Consider the following 23,739-nt stretch of genomic DNA (forward strand, 5'->3'; position numbering starts at 1 on the left):
GTTGTGTTGTTGGGCGCTTGTGGAATGTTCTCCTGCTAAGTGAGGACTTAAGGCCCTTTCACACGCAGCGATCTTGCTAGCGAGATCGCTGATTTTGTGACGCCACAGCGATCTCGCTGGTGTGATGGGGATCAGCGACCCCCCCCCCCCCCCGCCGGGTATCGCTGATCGTGCACTATCGTCCTGGGCCATTTTTTCATCGCTGCTTTCCCGCTGGCCAGCGCGCATCGCTGTGTGTGGCAGCGGGAGCCAACGATCAGCAAGCTCCCAGCGCTCTAAGCAAACGCTGGGAGCTGGTATCTAAGGTAAATATCGGGTTACTAAGCAGCGCGCGTCACTTAGTTACCCTATGTGTACCTTAGAAACCTGCGTGCTGGCAGCTCCCGGCGTGAGCACGCAGGTTTCTAAGGTACACATCGGGTAACTAAGTGACGCGCGCCGCTTAGTAACCCGATATTTACCTTGGATACCAGCGTCCTCGCTGGTGCGGATCGCTGGTGACGCTGCCTGTTTGGCAGCTCCCTAGCGATCATGTAGCGATGCACCAGCGATCCTAACAAGGTCGTATCGTTGTCGGGATCGCTGGTGCATCTTTATGTGTGACGGGGCCTTTACAGGAACCCAAACCATGGCCTCGTTACAGCAGATCAGGAGGAAGACACAATTAATTGTTATTTATTTTTTAAGTGCTATCCGACCATAGCCACCTACATGTGACCACAGGCCTGTCAGTGCCTAGAAGCAGCGATCGTATATATTACTGATCCCACAGAAATCCCATCCCATCTATCACCGCCATGAAAGAAGTTCAGAGTAATTAGAGAATATATTAGACCACAGATTGATTATAATACGCACTTGGTGTTGGTCAGATGCACTAATAGTCTATGATGATAGGCATTTACAGCAGTGGTAGATTAGAAAATGCTGGGAGTAGTAGTTACACAATGGCTGGAGAACCAAAGATTGCAGATCACTATAGATATCCCAGCAATAGTTTTCCTAACCCTTTATCTACATATCCTGAGCAGGGTAGCATGCCGCATTTTTGACCCCCCCGACATCTACCAGCCCTCTTTTTCCTATGCCCCAGGCTTTATAGAGGATATATTTTATCTCAGTCCTTTTTCTGGATATGATTGTACCACCACGACCACTTCACAAAAATGGTATATTGTACCTTATAGTCAATCTGACTGATATAGCGCAGTTATCATAAGTGGGTCTTATCCCTGGCCCCCTCATATCAGTGATCGGGATGTAGGACATCATTGTCCGTCTCCTTGATATCCTGATGAGATTTCTGCACACAAGGATTCCCTGGAAGTAATTACCTAAGTGGAGGTGTTAATGAGGGTGTAAGTGAATCTCCTGGACATTACCTGAGCAAACAGATCTGATGGGTCCACACTGATCAATCAGGTCTGAGGAACCAAGGATGATATACCGGTAGGGTCACCTCCTCTCACATGGTTATCCTGAAATATGCAGGTTAGAATGGAGCGAGGGCCCACATTTATGTATCATCCATCTATGTCATATCTAATATTTATTAATATCAAAGCGATCTATCTCATATCTATCTATCTATTATGTATCTATCTATTATCTAGTATCTATCAATCTATAATTATCTATATATATATCTACTATCTATCTATCTATCTATCTATTATCTTTCTATTAATCTAGCTATCATTCTTTCTTAAACAAGCTCCACTAATAGACACCATGTTATAACCTAATTATAGCTATTCATCTCTTCCAGCTTCTCTTCCAAGTACCAAATGTTAATTTAAATGTACCGTATTTATTGCATTTTTTATATATGTATTTGTTTGGGGGTATTTGTGCTTTTATCTTATTCATGTATATATTTAAAATAGTGAAAGCCAATAATCAAAGTTTAAAGTGATCCATAAAACCTTGTAATTTCCCACAATCACTAACCATTGACGAATACACTAATCACTAAGACAATGCTGTGGGTCCCATAGCAAAACCTGCCAGTTGTGAAGATCTTGAGACCGTTAATAAGTATCATTGACACGCTGAGTAGTTTATTGCAGTCCTATTAACTTGTGGATATACACAGATCTCTGTCTATTATTCCTATCTGCCTAAATATAGCTACAGACTCCTCGGGGCACAATGCCTGGAGGTGGTCAGAGAAATCATTTAGGAATATTCTCTACCAGATGTGATTCTGGTGAAGTTGGCCTACAGATCTCCCAATCTGTGTTTACCCAATTAGCACAGTATTAACACACCCTCCGAGATTGTCATTGAAGGCCAAACAAAAAAGTGTAATAAGATATTAGCTGGGGACACTTTACCTATATTCCCCATGTTAAATAAATCCCTTTGTATCACCAAGACCTCTACTGAGACCATTGTCCTATGTCATTACCCCCCTGGGGAACGCTCTGTAAGGAGTGGCATTTGACTATCAATGGCTATGGCCTCATTGGGTCTTTTAGCATTTGTTGTATTCTACTCTATAATGCATTACAGACAATGGGGATTCTTCTGTAGAAAGTCTGGTTATGTTCTTGGAGACCACAAATACGTAACTCTACATACTATTTAACAAGAACACCTACCTTACTCTATTTTTATAAAACAAAAAGGTTAAAAACATTGGGCGTTGGGTTCGTGTACTAGGACTCTATGTAGATTGTTGATGGGTAAACCTTATCTTCGAGGTGATATTTTAATTTGAGACCTTTGACAACCCAATAAATATTGGCCAAACGGAAGAAACAAACAAAAAACCTATCTAATTACAATATATTTTAATGCCTCGTTCTTCAATTCTGGGTTTCCAAAATTCTTGCAAAGTCTCCACCCAAACTCTGTGTCGGAGAGCAACGGGGGAGGTGGGCAGTGGGTGGAGAGTCCCTCTCAAATCTTTTATTTAATTAGTTAGTGGTCTAGAAGGGGAGCTTTTAAAGCAAACATTGGCCTCACCTGAGCACAGAAGGCTTGGTCTTGGTTGTAGGATTTTTGACTCGCTTTGTGGACAACTTTATCTTTCATACTTCTGATTTTCAGGATCATCTAAAAAAAAAAAAAGTTTTGTTCACCCAAGATATTTCCAAAGTGACGAATCTATAAAGGGTCTTGTCTTGAAGACCAAACTTCATCCAGGGTAACTCCGGTCTCCGGACCCTCAAGTACTGCGATGATGTCCTACATTAAACAGCCACATTACGCAGTCAATGGGCTGACGCTAGCTGGAACGGGAATGGATTTATTACACTCTGCTGTGGGATATCCAAGTAAGTTGTTTTTTTATTATTCTTTAGTACCTACTTTATATTTATTATAACTTTTTTAACTAAAAATATTTTAAGCTAATTTTATTTAAGCTATTTAATTATTACCATAGCTGATTTACAAATACCGGTATATCTGTATTAAAAATGTTGATAAAGTAGAAACAATAAGGTGATCTTGTGTGGTGATGGCCTTAGGTGAGAAAATGAGAAAAGTATGCTGATATCTACTTATTTAGCTGATATATTATCCTTTTATCCTACTTATTCTAATTGTACCTAACAGTGAAAGAGTTAAAAAATATAAAGCGCAATTGAGTGTAATATTTTACACTTAAAAGCCCAATTGATTTATAAAAAGGCAACCACAAAGCAGATTATAACGTGAGCAAATTTTTTTGTAATCATTTACTTATTTTACATATCTTCAGTTGGTCAAATCACATTTTCGACATTACATTTTGCCATAAATGTAGCCTGTAGCGACAGGTCTTGTCAAGAGTCCTAGCAGGGTAATAGTTTCCAATATACACTCATTTTTTAAAATATTTTTCGTTGGATGTTTATTATAGCTGTTTTTTATACGCTATTTTTTTAAGATTTTTTTTTGTACGCCTCAGTAATATGAGCTTGCTAGATGAAATTTGCTTTGGTCCTACCTCTGTATTTTCCATCATCAGCCACTCCACGGAAGCAGAGAAGGGAGAGGACAACATTTACAAGGGCACAGCTTGATATTTTGGAAGCTTTGTTTGCAAAGACTCGCTATCCTGATATCTTCATGAGGGAAGAGGTGGCCTTAAAGATAAATCTCCCTGAATCCCGGGTACAGGTAAAAAAATGTTTTATTACAAACTAGTGTTGATGAATTAATATTGATTCTGCAAGGACTTAGGTCAAATAAAAGGATATGTGGGGCCCATTGTTGTGCTCAGAATGGTCCTCATGGATTTTTCTACCTCGTCTTACATCCATTGGCCTTTAATCTTCCATTAGATTAAACACAAGTTTTACTTGACTCATGAGTCATGACTATTCACACATGAGGACCCTTAGGCAGACCATACACATTAGATGGCAGTCAGTCAAACTCAGTCAAACGATGCTTCAGCCACTTGTTCGGCCAACAGCCCTTTCAGCCGACACTGCCATACACAGAAGCACTCAGTCGGCCGAGCGCTCTGGGCTTATCTCCGGTAGAACAATGTGATCTACAGTCCTGAATCAGACAAGCATGATCAGCATCTCTCCCAACCATGAGTTGGCCAATGCCCTCATACACAGTAGAACTTCGGCCAAACCCCGTCAGTGGGTTCAGCCAACATTAGTCTAATTTGTATGGGGTCATTTAGATAGGCACAAGATTGTGTTTGTCCAGAGAAACCCAAATCTTAGTTGACCCATGACTATTCATACATGAGGACCCTTTGCTTGGCACAAGTTTGTCCTTGTGCAAGGAACCAAAGTCAATTAATGCTGCTTGATCAATTATGCATGCTATGATTTTGGCACAACTTTCTATACATTATTGTAATGTGGTTTTCTTTAAATTTCTTTCTGAAGGTGTGGTTTAAGAACAGAAGAGCCAAATGTCGCCAGCAACAGCAGCAGAGCAGTGGACAGGCCAAACCACGTCCTGCCAAGAAGAAGACTTCTCCAGCAAGAGAGACTAACTCAGAAGCCAGCACCAATGGACAGTATAGTCCTCCACCACCTGGCACAGCAGTGACCCCAAGCTCTTCAGCTAGTGCCACAGTCTCCATATGGAGTCCAGCTTCAATATCTCCCATTCCAGATCCCTTATCTGCTGCCACCACTCCTTGTATGCAAAGATCAGCTGGATATCCCATGACCTACAGTCAAGCTCCAGCCTACACCCAGAGCTATGGAGGATCCTCATCTTACTTCACTGGCCTGGACTGTAGCTCCTATCTATCACCCATGCACCCACAGCTATCCGCTCCAGGAGCCACACTGAGCCCCATTTCCACTCCAACAATGGGTAGCCACCTCAGCCAGTCACCCGCATCTCTCTCTGCCCAGGGATATGGAGCGTCCAGCCTTGGGTTCACCTCAGTGGATTGCTTAGACTACAAGGACCAAACTGCTTCTTGGAAGCTTAATTTCAATGCCACTGACTGCCTTGATTATAAGGACCAAAGTTCATGGAAATTTCAGGTCTTGTAAAGCAGATTGAGGACTTTACCAACCCTAAGTCTAAAAGTACAACCGTGGGAAGAAACTAGAATGCACAAACTTTGAAAAAGTCGAAGTCTCATCGTTGGCGAAGAAAAACAAACTACGAACTGAGAGTTTGCACCTAGAAATGAACTTGTAACACTCTCCTCTCTGGTTGCAGATCATGTTCTTCGGTAATAGACTATGATCGGAGATATAAAAGCACTTTGAATTAGGGTAATCATAGCTTCTGGTTATTGTCTACTAGGTTTTTTTTTTGCTTTGTTTTTGACTATTGAGCGTCATGACATACAAGAGCAGAACGGGGCTACCTTAAGTTCACTCCCAGAGAATAAATTGCACCAAACTTGGTTCTGCAAAGAGTCTAAATACTTTTTCTAAAATCCCATTAATTCTATTTCAGCAATATAGAAAATGTCTAAAGCTGCAGTTAATATACCTATTACAACATTTGGTTTACCAAACCTTAGCTAGGCTCAGTTTGCCATCCTAGCCTTGTATCTATCCAAGGCCGAATGGTACAGTATGTTGGTGTCACCCCAAGCACTCAGTACATGGATCACATGCCTTGACACCTCCCTGTCCATGCACCTATAGTATGGTTGGCAATTATGGCAATAATTTTGGCAAACTGGTTATTTCATATTGCCATGAGCCATAAACTGAAACTGTCCTGTGTTCATTGATCTTTACGCGCTTTCCCCTTAGTCTAAAATGCCAGACTTGCTGTGATCACGATAAAAGAGCCAAGTCGCGAGACATAAGCCTAACGCGTTTTGTTACCAAATAATATGTTTAAGTGAACATTAATTTATTTTATAAAAATAATAATATAAATGACCACGGCCCATTCGAAAACATTCCACTGGAAGAAACGTGTCTCTGTGTATCCAGCTTTCTTGGTTTTTTTGTAATTGTTTTTTATTATCTTAGTGCTATGTAATAGCTTGTGTGTCAGCTGCCACCAATTTTTCCTAAGAGAAGAGTTCCCTTTTCACCCATAGATCTGTTATATTAATATTAATTATTGTTATTTGGAAAGGACAAAAAAAAAAAACACAAAAACCTGTGTGCGATATTATTAAAATATGTCAAACCAGTCCGTGTGTGTTCTTGTCTACTGGAAATGACCAAGGTTATAATAGTCACTAATAGGCTGTAAGCCGGCATGGTGCAATAAACGAATGTGTGTCTGGCGCCCTAGACAAGTCTTAACCGTGCGCATTTTTAATTCTAGGCAACCGCCATGGATGGTTGATATGTGAATGGTCGTTTCATTAGGATTTTGCAATTACCTTACAGCGCCACCATAGGAAAAACAAAGCATTACACAGTGAATGGGCTGTCTGGGTAAAGTAGGACAAGAAGGACCTTCCACAACGAGAGACACTGTTTGCAATCACTGTACACTTTGGCCAAGAGATGACAATCCTAAATAGAGGACTCTAACAGAGGAACCCTTCAGAATTCCCTAAAAGCGAGTTTTCCAAATAAGACACTCCCTTTAAGGGTCATTTCCCTTTGCAAAGTCACTGTGACAAGGCACTCACATGTTCATCAGGCATGACCGTTAAACAAAACAACAGTTATAACACCCACATGTGGCAAAGGTTACTTGCTAAATGGGAAAAACTTGTCATGATGGGACATGAGTCCTTTAAATGTAGCAACCATTGTCAGGCAGCTGCTGCCAAGGCAAATAATATCATGGGGTGAAGCATAGAATCAAAGAATGTTAAGAGTTGGAAGGGACCTCCTGGGTCATCGTGTCCAAATCCCTGCTCAATGAAAGATTCAATAAACCATCTCAGACAGATGTCTGTCCAGCCTCTGTTTGAAGACTTCCATTGAAGGAGAACTCACCACCTCTAGTGGCAGCCTGTTCCACTCTTTGATCACCCTTACTGTCAAAAAGTTTTTTCTAATATCTAATCTGTATCTTCTTCCTTTCAGTTTCATTCCATAGTTTCACGTGTTTCCATGTGCAAATGAGAATAAGGATGGTTCCTCCATACTGTGACAGCCCTTCAGATATTTGTAGACAGCTATTAAGTCTCCTCTTTTTTGCAAGCTAAACATTCCCAGATCCTTTCACCATTCCTCGTGACATACTTTGCATTCCGCTCACCATCATGGTAGCTCTTCTCTGAACTCGCTCCAGTTTTTCAATGTCTTTTTTAAAATTTGGTGCCCAGAAATGGACAAAGTATTCCAGATGAGCCCTGACCAAGGAGGCGTAGAGGGCAATAATGACTTCATGTGATCTAGACTGTATGCTTCTGTTAATGCATCCCAGAATTGTATTTGCCTTTTTTGCTGCTGCATCACGCTGTTGACTCTTGTACAGTCTGTTATCTTATAGTATTCCCAAGTCTTTTTCACACATGCTGTTGCTTAATTCTATTTCTCCAATTCTGGATATGATTTTTTCATTTTTCTTGTCTCCGTGTTAAAAATCATTCTGTTAGTTGCTGCCCACTGCTCCAGTTTATTTATATCTTTTTGAATCCTCTCTCTCTCTTCTCTAGTACTAGCTATCACTCCTAGCTTTGTGTTATCAGCAAATTTAAACAGTTTACCCTCAATTCCTTCATCTAAATCATTGATAAAGAAGTTGAACAACACAAGGTTCAGGATAGAGCCCTGTGGAACCCTATGGTAATGGAATGGGTGCACTGCAGTGCCCAGAAAGACAATCAAAATGAGTGTTTTTTAACTTAGGAAAAAAATATGGGTCAGGGCTGATCTAGTAACGACGCTTAAATACATAAAATGTGAATACAGAGGTCTCCATTATTTATATTTAGGACAAGGGGACATCTACACCCATAGGAAAGAAGTTTTCTAAATAATCATAGATTGGATTCTTTACTGTTAAAGCAGTACCAGACAAATTTCATAGTGAATTCACTAAATAGAGGTAAGGAGCTGCCAGGATCTGTTTATTGGGTGTATACTAATATGTTACTAGATTTCTGGAGATCAGTCATTGATCCCGAAATTTGGAGTCATGATGATATTTTTAAGGAAAATGTTTGTTACTTTATGAATGTTTTTGCCTTTTTCTGGATCAACATTGCAGGAGCTTTTTTTTTTCAAGCCTTAGGGTCTCGTTACACATAGCGACGCTCCAGCGACCCCGACAATGATACGACCTGGTAAGGATCGCTGGTACGTCGCTACATGGTTGCTAGTAAGCTGTCAAACAGGCAGCTCTACTCAACAACGCAGCAACGATACGGCAATCCCTATAACGACCTCGGCGGTCGTTGGAATCTTGTCACACAGCAGCTATTCTGACGACTCAGACCTCGATAGGCGTGCTTCAGCATTGCCTTTTCTACGCCCCTCTGGTCCGATTGGTAGCCACTACTGCGCTATCACTACACGGTTTGCTTCAGCATCCCTGATTGAGTTGCAAGTGCGCTATTTGTTCGTGGATCCACAGTCACTGACACAGGGACACGCGATTACTATAACTGTACATGTTAAATGTTATGATTGCATATAATTGATAGCTGACCTATAAAAGGAAACGCTACAAAGATCCTAATTTGAGACCACCAATCAGAGCAGATCACGCCTGTGTCCTTGAGTTCTGAGTCGCCAACGAGGTCGCTCGTCGTTGTTATGGTGTCAAACACAGCGATGCATGCTGGCCAGCGGGACACCAACAATCAAAAAATGGCCTAGGACATTCGAGCACGATCAGTGATATCGCAGCGGTGGGCCGGTCGCTGCTCTGTGTCACACGTAGCGAGATCACTGGCGAGGTCGCTGTTGCGTCACAAAACCTGTGATGTTTCAGCGATCTCACTAACGCTCTCGCTATGTGTGAAGTACCCTTTAAATACTATGTTACGATTTTAGCTGTTTTTACTATCTGTACATAGATTAAACCCTGCACTGATATCAGTGATAAATAAAAGAGCAGGGTTTTTGTGATTCTGTGGAGCCTGGGTGACTCTGTGACTCAGTGATAGCTTCGTCTCTAAAGCCCCCGTTACACACTGCGATATCGCTAGCAATATCGCTGTGAAGTCACCGATTTTGTGACGTTGCAGCGATATTGCTAGCGATATCGCTGCATGTTATACTTACCTCCGACTGGCTCCCCCGCTGGTTATCGCTGATCGCGCGAGAAGCTGCTGGACCATTCCTCGTCGGTCACTTCCTGCGGCGCTTCCTGCTGTGACGACGAGCGACGCGTGGAGCCGGGCGGGAGGATGCAGGATCGCCTGGTGTGACAGGTAAGTAGTGGCCCCCGTCCCCTGCGATGTCGCTGGTGAGATCTGCCTGAGTGGCAGCTCACTAGCGACCACCCAGCGATTCACCAGCGATCCTGACCGCGTCATATCGCTGTTTGGGATCGCTGGTGAGTCGCTAGGTGTAACGGTACCCTTAGGCTATGTGCACACGTTGCGGATTCTGCTGCGTTTCCGCAGCGGTTTTGGCCCTGCGGACACACAGCAGTTCCGCAGACATGGTACAGTACTATGTTAGCCTATGGCATTTCAAATCCGCTGTGCTCACACTGCGTTTTTTCCGCGCGGTTTTGCTGCGGTTTACAAACCGCAGCATGTCAATTGTTTGTGCGGATTCCGCAGCGGTTTCACACCTTTAACATAGTAGAGGTGTGAAACCGCAGGGCAAAACCGCAGGCTAATCCGCAGGAAAACCGCAGGTCACTTTACCTGCGGATCCGCGCGGAAAAACCCGCAGGTGAATCCGCAGCGTGTGCACATAGCCTTATAGAAATGGCTGTTGTACCTCAGCTTCTTCCTGCACCTACTATAGCTAGAAGAGAAGAAGAGATTCACAGCAGACTGACCTAGCAAATATCTATAAATATAGAAAATGTCAATACAGAGATTTTGCTCAGAATTCATTTATACTCAGGATTGTAACTATACAAAGGGACATCTTCTACATCTAGAGGGAAAAAGGTTTCTATGTAGGTGGGATTCTTTACTGTAAAAGTAGTAAGACTAGGGATTCTGTGCCAGATGAAGATGTCATGGTACATTCATGTCATGGCTTCCTAGATGTGTTTTTTGAGTATAATATAAAAGGATAATAATGAAGTTGGATCTAGTAGATTTTTGGAGATCAGTCGTTGAACCAAGGCATATCATAAGAATACATGCTCCATCCATCAATCCACCCACCCATCCACTCACCTACTCATCCACCCATCCACTAAACTACATGCAGACCTTTCCATACTGTCAGGAACACCGCACTTCACTTGCTGACTGAGTGTGTCCTGAGTAAGAAACTGTGCTCAGAGATACCTGTGGAGCAGGGCAGCAGCAGAGAAGATGTGTGCTTCAGACCAGCAGGACCTGAAGCACATGACTGCTGGGGGCGTGGCCTAAGCTCCAGAGAGCTAGGAGCTGCAGGAAAACTCCTAGCAAGGTAACTACGGGACAAAGTTACCAAGGGGCATAGACAGGGACGTAAACAGATCAGGCCGTGGTCAAAGCACGACATAGCACAACAATACCAAAGGATTAGACAGCACGGATAGTCAGGACGTAGCCAAGAAGTCAGAAACCAGAGAAACAGATATACAGTACAGAATCAACAGGCAAACTCACAACGGAGGACAGAACGGGGACAGAACCATATAAGCCAGCTAGAAGACAACGAACAGGCACAGGCACACAGGGGTCAACACACTTGGCCTAAGGCAAAAGTATAACTGACGGGGATTGGAGTTTCACAGGGTTATAAGAAGCTCTCCCTGAACCAAAGAGAGGCCACAATAATTAACCCCAGGCGTGCAGGTCAAAGCCTGCACTGGGCTCAAGACATTAACCCCTGACATGCAGGTCAAAAAATGCACTGGGATCATGACAGTACCCCCTCTCAATGGGGGGCCTCTGGACCCCCAGGCTTCCCCGGGTATTTGGCATGGAAAGCCCAAACTAGGTGATTTGCATGTAGAGAGTGAGCAGGGACCCATGAGCGATACTCTGGTCCATATCCCTTCCAGTGGACCAGGTACTGCAAGGAGCGACGCACCCGCCGAGAGTCCACAATATGTCCGACCTCATATTCCAAGTGACCCTCCACCAACACTGGAGGAACATCAGATTCGGAGTCCTCCTTGACAGACCCCACGGGTTTCAACAGAGATTTATGGAACACATTGGATATTTTTAAGGAGGCGGGGAGACGCAACCTATATGCCACTGGGTTGACTATCTCCATAATCTCATACGGACCAATGAACTTTGGTCCCAATTTAGCTGATGGTACCTTCAAGTTGATGTTACGTTTTGAAAGCCGAACCTTCTCCCCCACCTGAAACATGTGTCCTGGGGCTCTCTTTTTGTCAGCAAAATATTTGTACCTCCCCTGGGCCCAAGAGATATTACGCTGGACTTCAGCCCAGAGGTTTTTCAACCGTTGAACGGACACCTCTGTCCCTGGACAACCGGAATCCACCCGTGAAAACTATCCAAAATGAGGATTAAACCCATAATTAATCAGGAATGGAGACAGGTTGGTGGACTTACTCAGCCAGTTGTTAAAAGCGAATTCTGCCATAGGCAACGCATCACACCAATCCTCCTGTCTGGCGGAGGTCAGACACCTGAGAATTTGTTCCAGGGATTGATTGGTGCGTTCCGTCTGACCATTACTCTCCAGGTGATATGCAGACGAGAAGGAGAGTGAGATGCCCAATTTCATACAGAATGCCCTCCAAAAGTTGGCCACAAACTGCACACCTGTCAGACACCACATTCAGGGGTACCCCATGCAATCGGACCACATGCTGCACAAACAACCTTGACAATGTTTCTGCTGAGGGTAATGCTGCCAAGGGAATGAAATGGGCCTGTTTTGAAAACCTATCCACCACCACCCAGATCACGGTATTGCCCCTGGAAGGTGGAAGACCAGTAATAAAGTCCATGGAGAGATCAGCCCATGGCCTATCAGGAACCGGTAAAGGTATGAGTTCCCCAGCCGGCCAGTTATGCGAGCTTTTGGAACGGACACACACACTACAAGCAGAAATTAATTTCTTGACATTGGGCCCCAGTGAAGGCCACCAGAAAACCCTGGCTACTGCCTCTCTAGTGGCTGTGATACCGGGATGAGCACTCAGCCTAGACTCATGAAACTCCTGCAGAAGTCTAGGCCGCAATAAATCTGGAACAAACAATTTATCCCCTGGCCTGGTTGCCGGAGCTAGGAACTGAGCCCTTAAAATTTCTTGTTCCAACTCTGATGAGACCCCCACCACTACCACTCCTGGGGGAAGAATGGAGGACGGCGGCTCGGGGGGGAGACACCAGGTCAAACCTTCTGGATAGGGCATCCGCTTTAACATTTTTGGACCCCGGTCGAAAAGTAATGGAGAATTGTAATCGTGAAAAATAGAGACCAACGGGCTTCTCTAGGAGTAAGCCTCTTAGCAGATTCAAGGTATGCCAAATTTTTGTGATCCGTGATAACAGTGATAGTGTGGTACTTGGAGGTACGCAGGATGCAGTGACGAGTCGCGAGATGATTTGGTGCTTTTTATAATAACGTTTATAGGCCTAGAGGTAACTATCCTCAGTCAAAGCCTGACCAACAAAATGGGATAACAAAGGTTGCCCTCGCAGGGGCTCTATACAAGCAAACACAAACGGGGTAGAACACGACTACGTCCGGCAATAGCCGGTCACTATAGGGCCACGGTATGGCCGACTACAGGTCCTTAATTATATAGTCAACTTAGCCGTCCAGACGTCCCTCGCCGTTCGGGATGGTGGTCTTTCGGCGTAGCAGTCGCTGGGCCCAGTTGCTGAAGCGTTGACAAAGTCTTCGAGCGCTCCGACGCTCTGATGACACTGGAGCACCACAGGCCCCGGCGGAGTCCTTGGACGGATGGGCAGAAGCCCCCGGACTGGGGCAAGCGGCAACGATGTGGGGTGGCGAGGGGCAGGCCACCTGCACAACTAACAGCTGCGACGGGGAATCCACAGCAAGCAGAGGCTCGGCCCCTGCCGCGGACCGAAGCGGGACAGTGGTGGCCGCCGACGGCACTGGACTTGCCGCAACCACGGGTGAGGGCAGAGCGGCTGTGAGTGGTGGGAGACAGGCCACAGCCGCGGGCTGGAGTGAGGCGGCAGAGGCCGCTGGTGTTTGCGGGCAGGCTGCAGCTGCGGGCAGGAGCGAGGCGGCAACGGCCGCTGGCGACCGCGGGCAGGCCGCAGGAGCGAGGCGGCAACGGCCGCGAATGACCGCGGGCAGGCCACAGCCACAGGCTGGAGCAAGGTGGCGGCTGCTGGTCGTCGTGGGGCAGCGGTTCTCGGACAGTCATCTCAGCGCCATTCCACTGATGTCCAGGGGAAGTATCTCTCCTGTCTCTGGCCTCCTTCCTGGCTCGGCTGAGTCGCTCTGGCTCTCAGTCGCTCCCACGATCTCCTGCTCCTTCTGTCTCGTTCTGCTGACTCACTGTGACTCGCGTTCCCCGCCCCTTTTATATTGGCTCCTCCCCCAGTCCACCTGTCAGTCTCCACGGTCTATCCCTGAACTCTGTCCCCCGGAAACAGTTTCCCCCGGAACCCATGTGACGGTCCCCTTGGTTCCGACCCGGACACTCGATGGGGACTCTCTCTCCCACACTCCCCCACCCTGTATGCTCGCCAGTCCTCAGGCGAGGGCTTTAGTAGACTCAAGTTACTCTCTGGAGATGACAGTTCTTGTCGCCATATGAACTGGTCCTATTCGTAACGTTCAGGGGGTTTGCCAGCTGTTGACCGCTCGGAGCGTCTAAGTTCGACCGGGGTGGAGCTTTCTGGGGTGGTGGATGGTGGTGGGTTGGTCGATTCTGGCAGGCTAACTGGGTCTGCTGCAATATCATTACTTGGAGGGCCCGCGGATGTGGCTGGGAAGTCCTCGTCGTCATCCAGGTCCCAGACCGTTGACGGGGGTCAGGGACCTGAGTGATCGGCTCGGGTCGCATGGGATCAGTGGACGCACAGGGGCGCAACATATTTTGGTGCACAGTACGAGTGAGAGGTGCACCGTCTCTTTCCGATTGTATTTCATACACAGGCCTGTCGGGGCTTATCCGACGCAACACTCGGTACGGGTTCTCCTCCCACCGTGGTTCTATCTTGTTTTGGGGGCGTTGATCTAGTACGAGTACCCGATCCCCAGCCTGGAAGTCAATTGGTGGGGGCAGCGCTCCCCCTGGGTGTCCTAGATCCTGGAGCTTTGTATGGACGATTCGGTGGAGGGTCTGCAGCCGGTGCCGGTGGTTTCGGACCCACAAGGATAATCCAGTCCAGGGTAGAGGTTCCTCCGGGTTTAACTCCACTTCCGTGATTCCTTTGCCTTCCCGTCCAAACAGCAATGAGTAGGGGGTGTAACCAGTCACCCGGTGCAACCGGTTATTATATACCCACACCAGCTCAGGGACGTATTCAGGCCAGCGGGCCTTTTGGTCGCCCTCCAGGGTACGCAGCATTTGGATTAGTGTCCGATTGAATCGTTCGCAGGCTCCATTTCCCTGCGGGTGGTATAGTCTAGTCCGAGACTTATCGATACCGTAGAGATGATGTTGTTCTTCCATGACTCTTCCTAGGATGCATGCTCCTTGGTTCGAATGTATTCGTTGTGGGCAGCCGTACACTTGGATAAAGTTTTTACAAATAGCATAGGCTGCCGACTCCGCTGTCTGGTCTCGGGTGGGGGTGACCACGGCGAACTTGGTGAAATGATCCACCATAACGAGACAGTGCTCATACCCCTGCTAGGCTTGACCTATGGTCAGATAGTCCACCGTGAGGAATTCGAGGGGAGCTAATGTTACAATTGTCTGCACCGGGGCTCGTTGCGCGGGAGGTTTAGCGAACTCGCACGGGCGGCAGGTTCGGCAAACTTCTTCCACAGCAGCATTTAAGCGTGGATGGTACACTTTCTGCTGCAACCATTGCAAAGTCTTTTGAGCACCAAAGTGAGCCCCCTTTTCGTGGGCTTCCCGAGCCAGTTGGCTGAGATGGGTTCCGGGCACGATCACCTGCCATGCTGTCGCAGACGTTTTTCGTGACACGGCTCTCCGATATAAAAGTCCTTTTTTGATGACTAGTTTCTCGAACTGGCGCAACATCAGCAACATATCCTGGGTTAAAGTCTGTCTCTGTGAGCCAGTGGGCAATTTGCCGGTGGTCACCTATCGGCGCAGGAGTCCAATTTCTCCATCTTCCTGCCGCTGCTGGATCCATTTGTCGTGCGACTGTTCCAGCATTCCCCCTAAGGATCCCGGCTGAGGCGCTTCTGGCGCGGTGGCTGCAAGCGCGGCGGTGGTGAGGGCGAACGGCGTCTCTTCTCCTTCTAATTCGTCATCTCGATTCCTTCCTGGGGTGGTGTGTCGGATTCTGGAGAGTGCGTCAGCGTGCACGTTTTCAGCCCCTCTTTTGTAGATGATCTTGTAGTTGAACTTGGCCATCCGAGCCATCCACCGCTGCTCCAGGGCCCCCAGTTTGGCATTTTCCAAATGGGCTAGGGGGTTGTCAGTCCGCACCACCACCTTGGAGCCCACCAGATACTCTGTAAAGCACTCCGTCATTGCCCACACTACCGCGAGGAGCTCGAGCTTAAAGGAGCTGTAATTGTCCGGGTTGCGTTCGGAGTCATGCAGCGACCGGCTACCATAGGCGATCACTTTCTCTCGGCCGTCCTGCACCTGTGACAACACAGCTCCTAGTCCCTGGAGGCACCCATCGGTATGCAGGATGAACGGTTGCGAGAAATCCGCATACGCCAATACCGGGGCTTCCGAGAGTGCAGCTTTGAGATCTTGAAACGCATCCTCTTGCGATTGCTGCAAATGGACCTTCCGTCCATTCGCCCCGGCTGGAGTCCCCTTCAGCAGGTCCTGCAGGGCTCGGGCCCGGCGTGCAAAATTCTTCACGAACCGACGGTAGTAGCCGGCCAACCCCAGGAAGGCCCGCACGTCTTTCATCGTCTCAGGGGTAGGCCACCCCTGGATGGCAGAAACCTTTTCCAGGGATGGTCTGACACCTTCCACTGAGACGGTATGCCCCAGATATTCGATCTAGGTGCGGAACAGGTGGCATTTCTGGGGCTTTACCTTCAACCCGTACTTCTGCAGCCGGCCGAGCACCTGCCCCAACCGCCGCAGGTGGTCCTCGAACGAGGCGGAATAGATGATAATATCGTCCAGGTATATCAACGTGGCTTCAAAGTTGAGGTCTCCTAGACACCGCTCCATCAACCGCTGGAAGGTTCCTGGGGCGTTGGCCAGCCTGAACGGCATCCGATTAAACTCGAACAGTCCCATGGGAAGGATAAATGCCGTCTTGGCTCTGTCTTCCTCCGACATCGGCACCTGCCAGTACCCACTGGTCAGGTCTAGAGTCAAAAAGTATGTTGCGTTCCCCAGGGCGGACAGAGACTCTTCTATGCGGCGCAGTGGATACGAATCCTTGATGGTGCAGGCGTTCAACTTTCGATAATCCACACAAAAACGCAGAGTGCCATCTTTTTTACGAACCAGAACGATGGGGGACGCCCAGGGGCTCTGGCTTTCTCGTATGTCCCCCTTCTGAAGCATTTGAGCTAATAGAGTTTTCACTTTCTGGTATAGCTGCGGTGGTATTTTCCGATATCGTTCCCGGATGGGGGCCGCTCCTGCCGTGGGGATCCCATGCGTGATGGCCATGGTACATCCAAATTCATCCTCATGACTAGCGAAGACACTGTAATATTGTCCAAGGAATGTCTCTACCTGGAGAAGTTGGGCTGGCGCTAGGCCGGAGAGTTCGGCCCGCATTCTCTCCAGGATGGCTCGACCTTTCTCCTGGGTCAAGGATACGGCAGTCTGTTGGGTTCGTACTGTTACTGCCCAAGGATCTTCGAGCTGCACCTTCAACTGGACCCCGGGGGCCAGCAGCATCTCCTCCAAAGGCCTCACTAGTTTGGCCATTTCGGCCTGGGGCATCAGGGCGATATCTTGGTCTTCCAGGTTGACACAACTCAGCAGGATGGTCCCCTCCCGCACCGTGGCCAGGGAGCGGGCTACCAGTATGCCAGGGTGCAGCCGCTCCGAGTAACATGGTTCCACCTGCACCTCCACGCCCTCCAGTGGCATCGGGGCGCGGATCGGCAGGGCTACCACCGTCTGCCCTGGAGGAAGCACGAGCGGGGGGGCCGCCGGCGTGATGACCTTGCCCACCCTCCTGGCACTCCAGGAGCACTTGCGCCTCCTGCACCAACCGCTGGAAGACCTGCCCTTGGGCCGTGCGAGAACCCCAGTGGCTCAGAGTCTATTGTGTGGGCTCATTGAGGAGGAGGTTGCCGAACTCTCGTAGTATGTTCATACCCAGAGTAACCGGAGGTTTGCTCTTTGTGTCTCCCTGGGTCAGGACCACTCCCCGGCAGCCGAGTGATTTGCCGCTTATCGAAATCTGCATCCAGGCTACTCTGACGACCGGAACTGGTAGCTGGTTGGCGGCTACCAACTTTATCATGGTCCCCCACTAAGGTCTCACTGCTTCGGGAAAATGCTGCCAAAAATAAGTCTCTGGCATGGTCGTTACTTGCGATCCCATATCTACTAGGCATCGCACCGCACGGCCTTCGATCTCTGCCCATACCACTGAGCACCGCGCGACCAGGTCTTCGTGACTTCCTCCACCCCGGGTCATGGGCTCCGGCTCCGGGTGGAGTCTCCACGGCTCAGGGTCCTCTGCTCTTCTTGGCCAGCGGGGCGGGTTTCCCCTGGAACGTGGGCACTCTTGGGCGGAGTGTCCCAATTCTCCACAATCGTAACAGGCGAATGGGCGTGGGGACCGACTAGGGTGAGGGCCTCGATGGTTCATGCCACCTTTACCCGGCCCCGGTCGACTCCTTGTGGCCACTTTCTTGGCTTCAGCCAGTTCACCTTTAATACTCTGTATCTCTTGATTCACCTCTTGTACCCAGTGGGGTTCGCTCAGGGCGCTTACGGATGCTTCGATACTCCGAGCCATCCCCACCGGGACTGTGACCTCTTGCTCCTGTTCCTTAACCCGTGCCTCCTTCCCTATTTCTGAAAAGGTCAGATGTGGGTTCACTCGCACCAGCTCCCGCAAAGCCTGTCTTGTCAGGGTGTCTCGTAACCCGGTCACTAACAGGTCATGTACTGTTACGTCCACGGTCCCCACGCCGACTCCATCCTTCCTTTCAATGGCTAAAAACAGTTCCTGCAAAACATTCATATACTGGGTCACTTTTTCCCCCTCTTTCTGCATGCGTCCAAACATCTGGGTTCTCAGTTCCCCCACATCGGTCGGGTCCCCATAGGTCTCTTCTAAGATCTGTAACACCCTGACGAAGGTGTTTCACTGCCCCCGGGGCCTCAACATTACGGTATCCCGGGCTTCCCCGCCCAACGCCATCAGGACCACTTCTGCCTCTAGGTCAGGGGTAAGCGGATGCATCCTAAATAACCCACGCATTCGCTCCGTCCAGTTCCACAGCATAGTATTGCTGCCGGAGAACCTGGGTAAATTGCTTAGTATAGCCCCCAAAGAAATGCTGGGCTGAGGGCCCTCGTTGTCCACGCTCGGAGACTGCATCCTGCCGACTACGCCAAATGTGGTACTTGCAGGTACGCAGGATGCAGTGATGAGTCACGAGACAGTTTGGTGCTTTTTATATTGTTTATAGGCCTAGAGGTAACTATCCTCAGTCACAGCCTGACCAACAAAAAGGGGTAACAAGGGTTGCCCTCGCAGGGGCTCTATACAAGCAAACACAAATGGGGTAGAACACGGCAATAGCCGGTCACTATAGGACAGGCCCGGATTGGCAATATAACCAACCGGGCATTTTCCCGCTGGGCCGCTGTCATGTGAGCCAGCGGCTGCGGCCACTGTGGCTCCTGCCGCCAGCCCTCTGTGGGCACGGCTGTGATAGTTTCCAAGTTCCTCCCGCACTGCAGGGAGATAAGCCACCACGCCTCCCCCACACACCCCATCCTCGCCGTAGCATGAGACCCCCCGCAGCCACTCACAGTGTCGCTTGCCTTCTCTGTTCGCAGGACCTGTGATAAGGTCACAGGAGGGGAGGAGTCAGGGGGTCACATGATCAGGAGCCTTTGTCCAGACCCCTGATCATGTGACCCCTGACTCCGCCCCTCCTGTGACCTCATCACAGGTCCTGTGCGCACAGCCTTGCCTCTTGGTGTCTGCAAGACTCTGCTGTGCTGTTGGCTGTTGTCATGGTGCTGGATGAGATAAGTATGTGTGGGGTCAGGAGGGGTTTACAGGGTAGATGTAGCAGGGCTGTATGTGTATGGGGTGTACCGAGCGGAGTCGTGTGTGTATGAGGTGTACGGAGCGGAACCGTGTGTGTACGAGGTGTACGGAGCGGAGCCATGTGTGTACGAGGTGTATGGAGCGGAGCCGTGTGTGTACGAGGTGTACGGAGCGGAGCCGTGTGTGTACGAGGTGTATGGAGCGGAGCCGTGTGTGTACGAGGTGTACGGAACAGAGCCGCGTGTACGGAACAGAGCCGTGTGTGTATGAGGTGTACGGAACAGAGCCGCGTGCGCGAGGTGTATGGAGCGGAGCCGCGTGCACGAGGTGTATGGAGCGGAGCCGCATGCACGAGGTGTATGAAGCGGTGCCGCGTGCACGAGGTGTATGGAGCGGAGCCGCATGCACGAGGTGTATGAAGCGGTGCCGCGTGTACGAGGTGTACGGAGCAGAGCCGTGTGTGTATGAGGTGTACGGAACAGAGCCGCGTGCGCGAGGTGTATGGAGCGGAGCCGCGTGCACGAGGTGTATGGAGCGGAGCCGCATGCACGAGGTGTATGAAGCGGTGCCGCGTGCACGAGGTGTATGGAGCGGAGCCGCGTGCACGAGGTGTATGGAGCGGAGCCGCATGCACGAGGTGTACGGAGCGGAGCCGCGTGTACGAGGTGTACGGAGCAGAGCCGTGTGCGTATGAGGTGTATGGAACAGAGCCGCGTGCACGAGGTGTACGGAACAGAGCCGCGTGTACGAGGTGTACGGAACAGAGCCGTGTGTACGAGGTGTATGGAGCGGAGCCGCATGCACGAGGTGTATGGAGCGGAGCCGCGTGTACGCGGTGTACGGTGCAGAGCCGTGTGCGTATGAGGTGTACGGAACAGAGCCGCGTGCACGAGGTGTACGGAACAGAGCTGCGTGCATGAGGTGTACGGAACAGAGCCGCGTGCACGAGGTGTACGGAACAGAGCCGCGTGTACGAGGTGTACAGAGCGGAGCCGTGTGTACGAGGTGTACGGAGCGGAACCGTATGTGTACAAGGTGTACGGAGCGGAGCCGCGTGTGTACGAAGTGTATGGAGAGGAGCCGTGTATGAGGTGTACGGAACAGAGCCGCGTGTACAAGGTGTACGGAGCGGAGCCGCGTGTGTACTTGGTGTACGGAGCGGAGCCGCGTGTGTTTGGGGTATACGGAGCGGAGCCATATGTGTACGGGATGTACGGAGCGGAGCCAAGTGTGTACGAAGCATACAAAGCGGGCTTTTCCCACGGACACAGGAGTACACGGCGGAGCCCCGAGGAGCATTTTAAAACACACACGTGATCTTCCACCTGAAGTGATGTGCTTGAAGCTGACCGGAAATTAGATAATTTCTTGAGGAGATTGTAACAGAACCAGGAATGCTTCAGATCCATCACCATGTCCTCCTCCGACAGCGCAGACAGCAGGATCGCCTTGGAATCGGGGATGTCGGCCATGTGAGCGGATCATGATATGTCCTGCATCGTGAGGCTCAGGTGGGCACTACAATGGGAGCCGGGCTGCTATAGTATCTTTATAGAATCTTTCTTTATTTCTTTCTCTCTTTTTCTTTCTTTCTCTGTTCTTTCTCATTCTCTGTTCTGTCTTTCCCTCATTATCTTTCTCTCTCTCTCTCTCTCTGTTCTTTCTTTCTCTCTCTAATCTTTCTTTTTTCTTTCTCTCTCTCTCTGTTCTTTCTTTCCCCTCTTTCTTTCTTTTTCTTTCCTCTCTTTCTTTCTTTCTGTTCTTTCTTTCTTTTCTTTACTTCTTTCTCTCTCTATTCTTTCTCTGTCTCTCTCTGTTCTTTCTTTCCCCTCTTTCTTTCTCTCTCTATTCTTTCTCTGTCTCTCTCTGTTCTTTCTTTCCCCTCTTTCTTTCTCTCTCTCTGTTCTTTCACTGTCTCTCTCTGTTCTTTTTTCCCCTCTTTCTTTCTCTTTTTTCTTTTTTCTCTCTCTCTCTGTTTTCTCTCTTCCTTAGTGCCAGTCAGTGTGCCCATAATGCCAGTCACTGTGCCCTCAGTACAAGTCAGTGTGATCAGCAGTGCTAAATGGGTGCGATTAGGCGTGGACATGGGTGTGACTAGTTGCGGAATGGGTGTGGCCGGGCGTGGCCTAAAATTTGTCCCTCTTACCCTTCCTCAAAAGTTGGGAGGTATGATAGGAGCAGCTATGACCAGGGGGTCTGGTTGCCCAATGGATAGCAGTTCTGCCAGGAATTCTGTCATTGTGCGTACAAAAGGGGAAAGAGCTTTGGGAGGAGTACTGTACCTAAAAGCAATAAATAGGACTGAGCTGAAATACTGGACACAGCTGTGACTACATGGTATATAGTCGTGTTAATCTCCTCTCACTGCTTGTAACCTACAACTGTACAAAAATATTATATAGTCACCATGTGACTAGTGGGCCTGTGTAACTTCAAATGCCAGGGCTGAATTTTAGTCCCAGTCCGGCCCTGCTATAGGGCCACGGTATGGCCGACTACGGATCCTTAATTATATAGTCAACTTAGCCATCCAGACGTCCCTCGCCGTTCGAGATGGTGGTCTTTCGGCGTAGCAGTCGCTGGGCCCAGTTGCTGAAGCTTTGACAAAGTCTTCGAGCGCTCCGGCACTCTGATGACACTGGAGCACCACAGGCCCCGGCAGAGTCCTTGGACGGATGGGCGGCAGCCCCCGGACTGGGGCAAGCGGCAGCGATGAGGGGTGGCGAGGGGCAGGCCACCTGCGCAGCTAACAGCTGCGACGGGGAATCCACGGCAAGCAGAGGCTCGGCCCCTGTCGCGGACCGGAGCGGGACAGTGGTGGCCGCCGACAGCGCTGGACTTACCGCAACCACGGGTGAGGGCAGAGCGGCTGTGGGCGGCGGGAGACAGGCCACAGCCGCGGGCTGGAGTGAGGCGGCAGTGGCCGCTGGTGTCCGCAGACAGGCCGCAGCTGCGGGCAGGAGCGAGGCGGCAACGGCCGCGAATGACCGCGGGCAGGCCTCAGTCGCGAGCTGGAGGAAGGCAGCGGCCGCTGGTTGTCGCGGGGCAGCGGTTCTCGGACGGTCGTCTCGGCGCCATCCCACTGATGTCTAGGGGAAGTATCTCTCCTGTCTCTGGCCTCCTTCCTGGCTCGGGTGAGTCGCTCTGGCTCTCAGTCGCTCCCACAATCTCCTGCTCCTTCTGTCTCGTTCTGCTGACTCACTGTGACTCGCGTTCCCCGCCCCTTTTATATTGGCTCCTCCCCCAGTCCACCTGTCAGTCTCCACGGTCCGTCCCTGAACTCTGACCCCCGGAAACAGTTTCCCACGGAACCCATGTGACGGTCCCCTTGGTTCCGACCCGGACATTCGATGGGGACCCTCTCTCCCACACTAGGGTGAGCCGCCCCTTCCAAATAGTGCCTCCATTCTTCGAATGCCAGCTTAACCGCAAGAAGTTTCTATTGCCTACATCATAGTTTCTCTTGGCTGAAGAGAACTTCTTGGAGCAGAAGGCACAGGATTTGAGATTAGTAAGGGTGGCCGGACCCTAGGACAGCACAGCCCCCACCCCCACTTCAGAAGCATCCGCCTCCACAATGAATGGTTTGGACGGGTCTGGTTGAACCAACACCCAAGGGGGATGATGAAACATTTCTTAAGAGCTGAGAAGGACTCCTTAACGAGTACAGACCAAGTTTTTACATCAGCCCCCTTCTGGGTAAGATCCGTGAGTGGTTTAACCACTTGTGAGAAACTTTTAATGAATCTCCGGTAATAGTTCGCAAATCCTAAGAAGCGCTGGAGCCCCTTAAGATCTCGAGGCTGAACCCAGTCAGCGATCGTGAGCACCTTCTTAGGATCCATACAAAACCCCTCACAGGACACAATCAGCCCCAAAAAAGACAGTTCCTGTACGAAAAATGAACACTTTTCCAATTTAACAAACAATTAGTTCTCCCTAAGTCTCTGGAGAACTGTCCGTAGGTGTTGCAAGTGAGACTGACTGTCCGG

General features: G+C 49.4%; 1 protein-coding gene and 1 long non-coding RNA gene across 3 annotated transcripts in view; one reads left to right on the forward strand and one right to left on the reverse strand.

The window, feature by feature from the left end:
- CRX (cone-rod homeobox) overlaps positions 1–6,570 on the forward strand; it is a 68,172-nt gene extending 61,602 nt beyond the window's left edge. The window contains exons 3-5 of the mRNA XM_073549131.1: positions 3,055–3,281; positions 3,959–4,110; positions 4,842–6,570. Coding sequence (XP_073405232.1) covers positions 3,185–3,281; positions 3,959–4,110; positions 4,842–5,465 — 873 coding nt within the window. The 5' untranslated portion in view covers positions 3,055–3,184 and the 3' untranslated portion in view covers positions 5,466–6,570. The remainder of the gene's footprint in view (positions 1–3,054; positions 3,282–3,958; positions 4,111–4,841) is intronic.
- LOC141051975 (uncharacterized) overlaps positions 1–23,739 on the reverse strand; it is a 212,860-nt gene that overhangs the window by 121,286 nt on the left and 67,835 nt on the right. The window contains exon 1 of one of the 2 annotated variants that reach the window (XR_012220720.1): positions 2,971–3,062. The exons of the other annotated variant lie outside the window; for it this stretch is intronic. This is a non-coding gene — a long non-coding RNA (uncharacterized lncRNA). Of the gene's footprint in view, positions 1–2,970; positions 3,063–23,739 lie in introns of those variants that run through there. 2 annotated transcript variants of the gene reach the window in all.

This window comes from Dendrobates tinctorius, unplaced genomic scaffold (genome assembly GCF_039654945.1).
Source record: "Dendrobates tinctorius isolate UK_male_01 unplaced genomic scaffold, ASM3965494v1 ptg000158l, whole genome shotgun sequence".
Classification (NCBI taxonomy): Eukaryota; Metazoa; Chordata; class Amphibia; order Anura; family Dendrobatidae; genus Dendrobates; species Dendrobates tinctorius.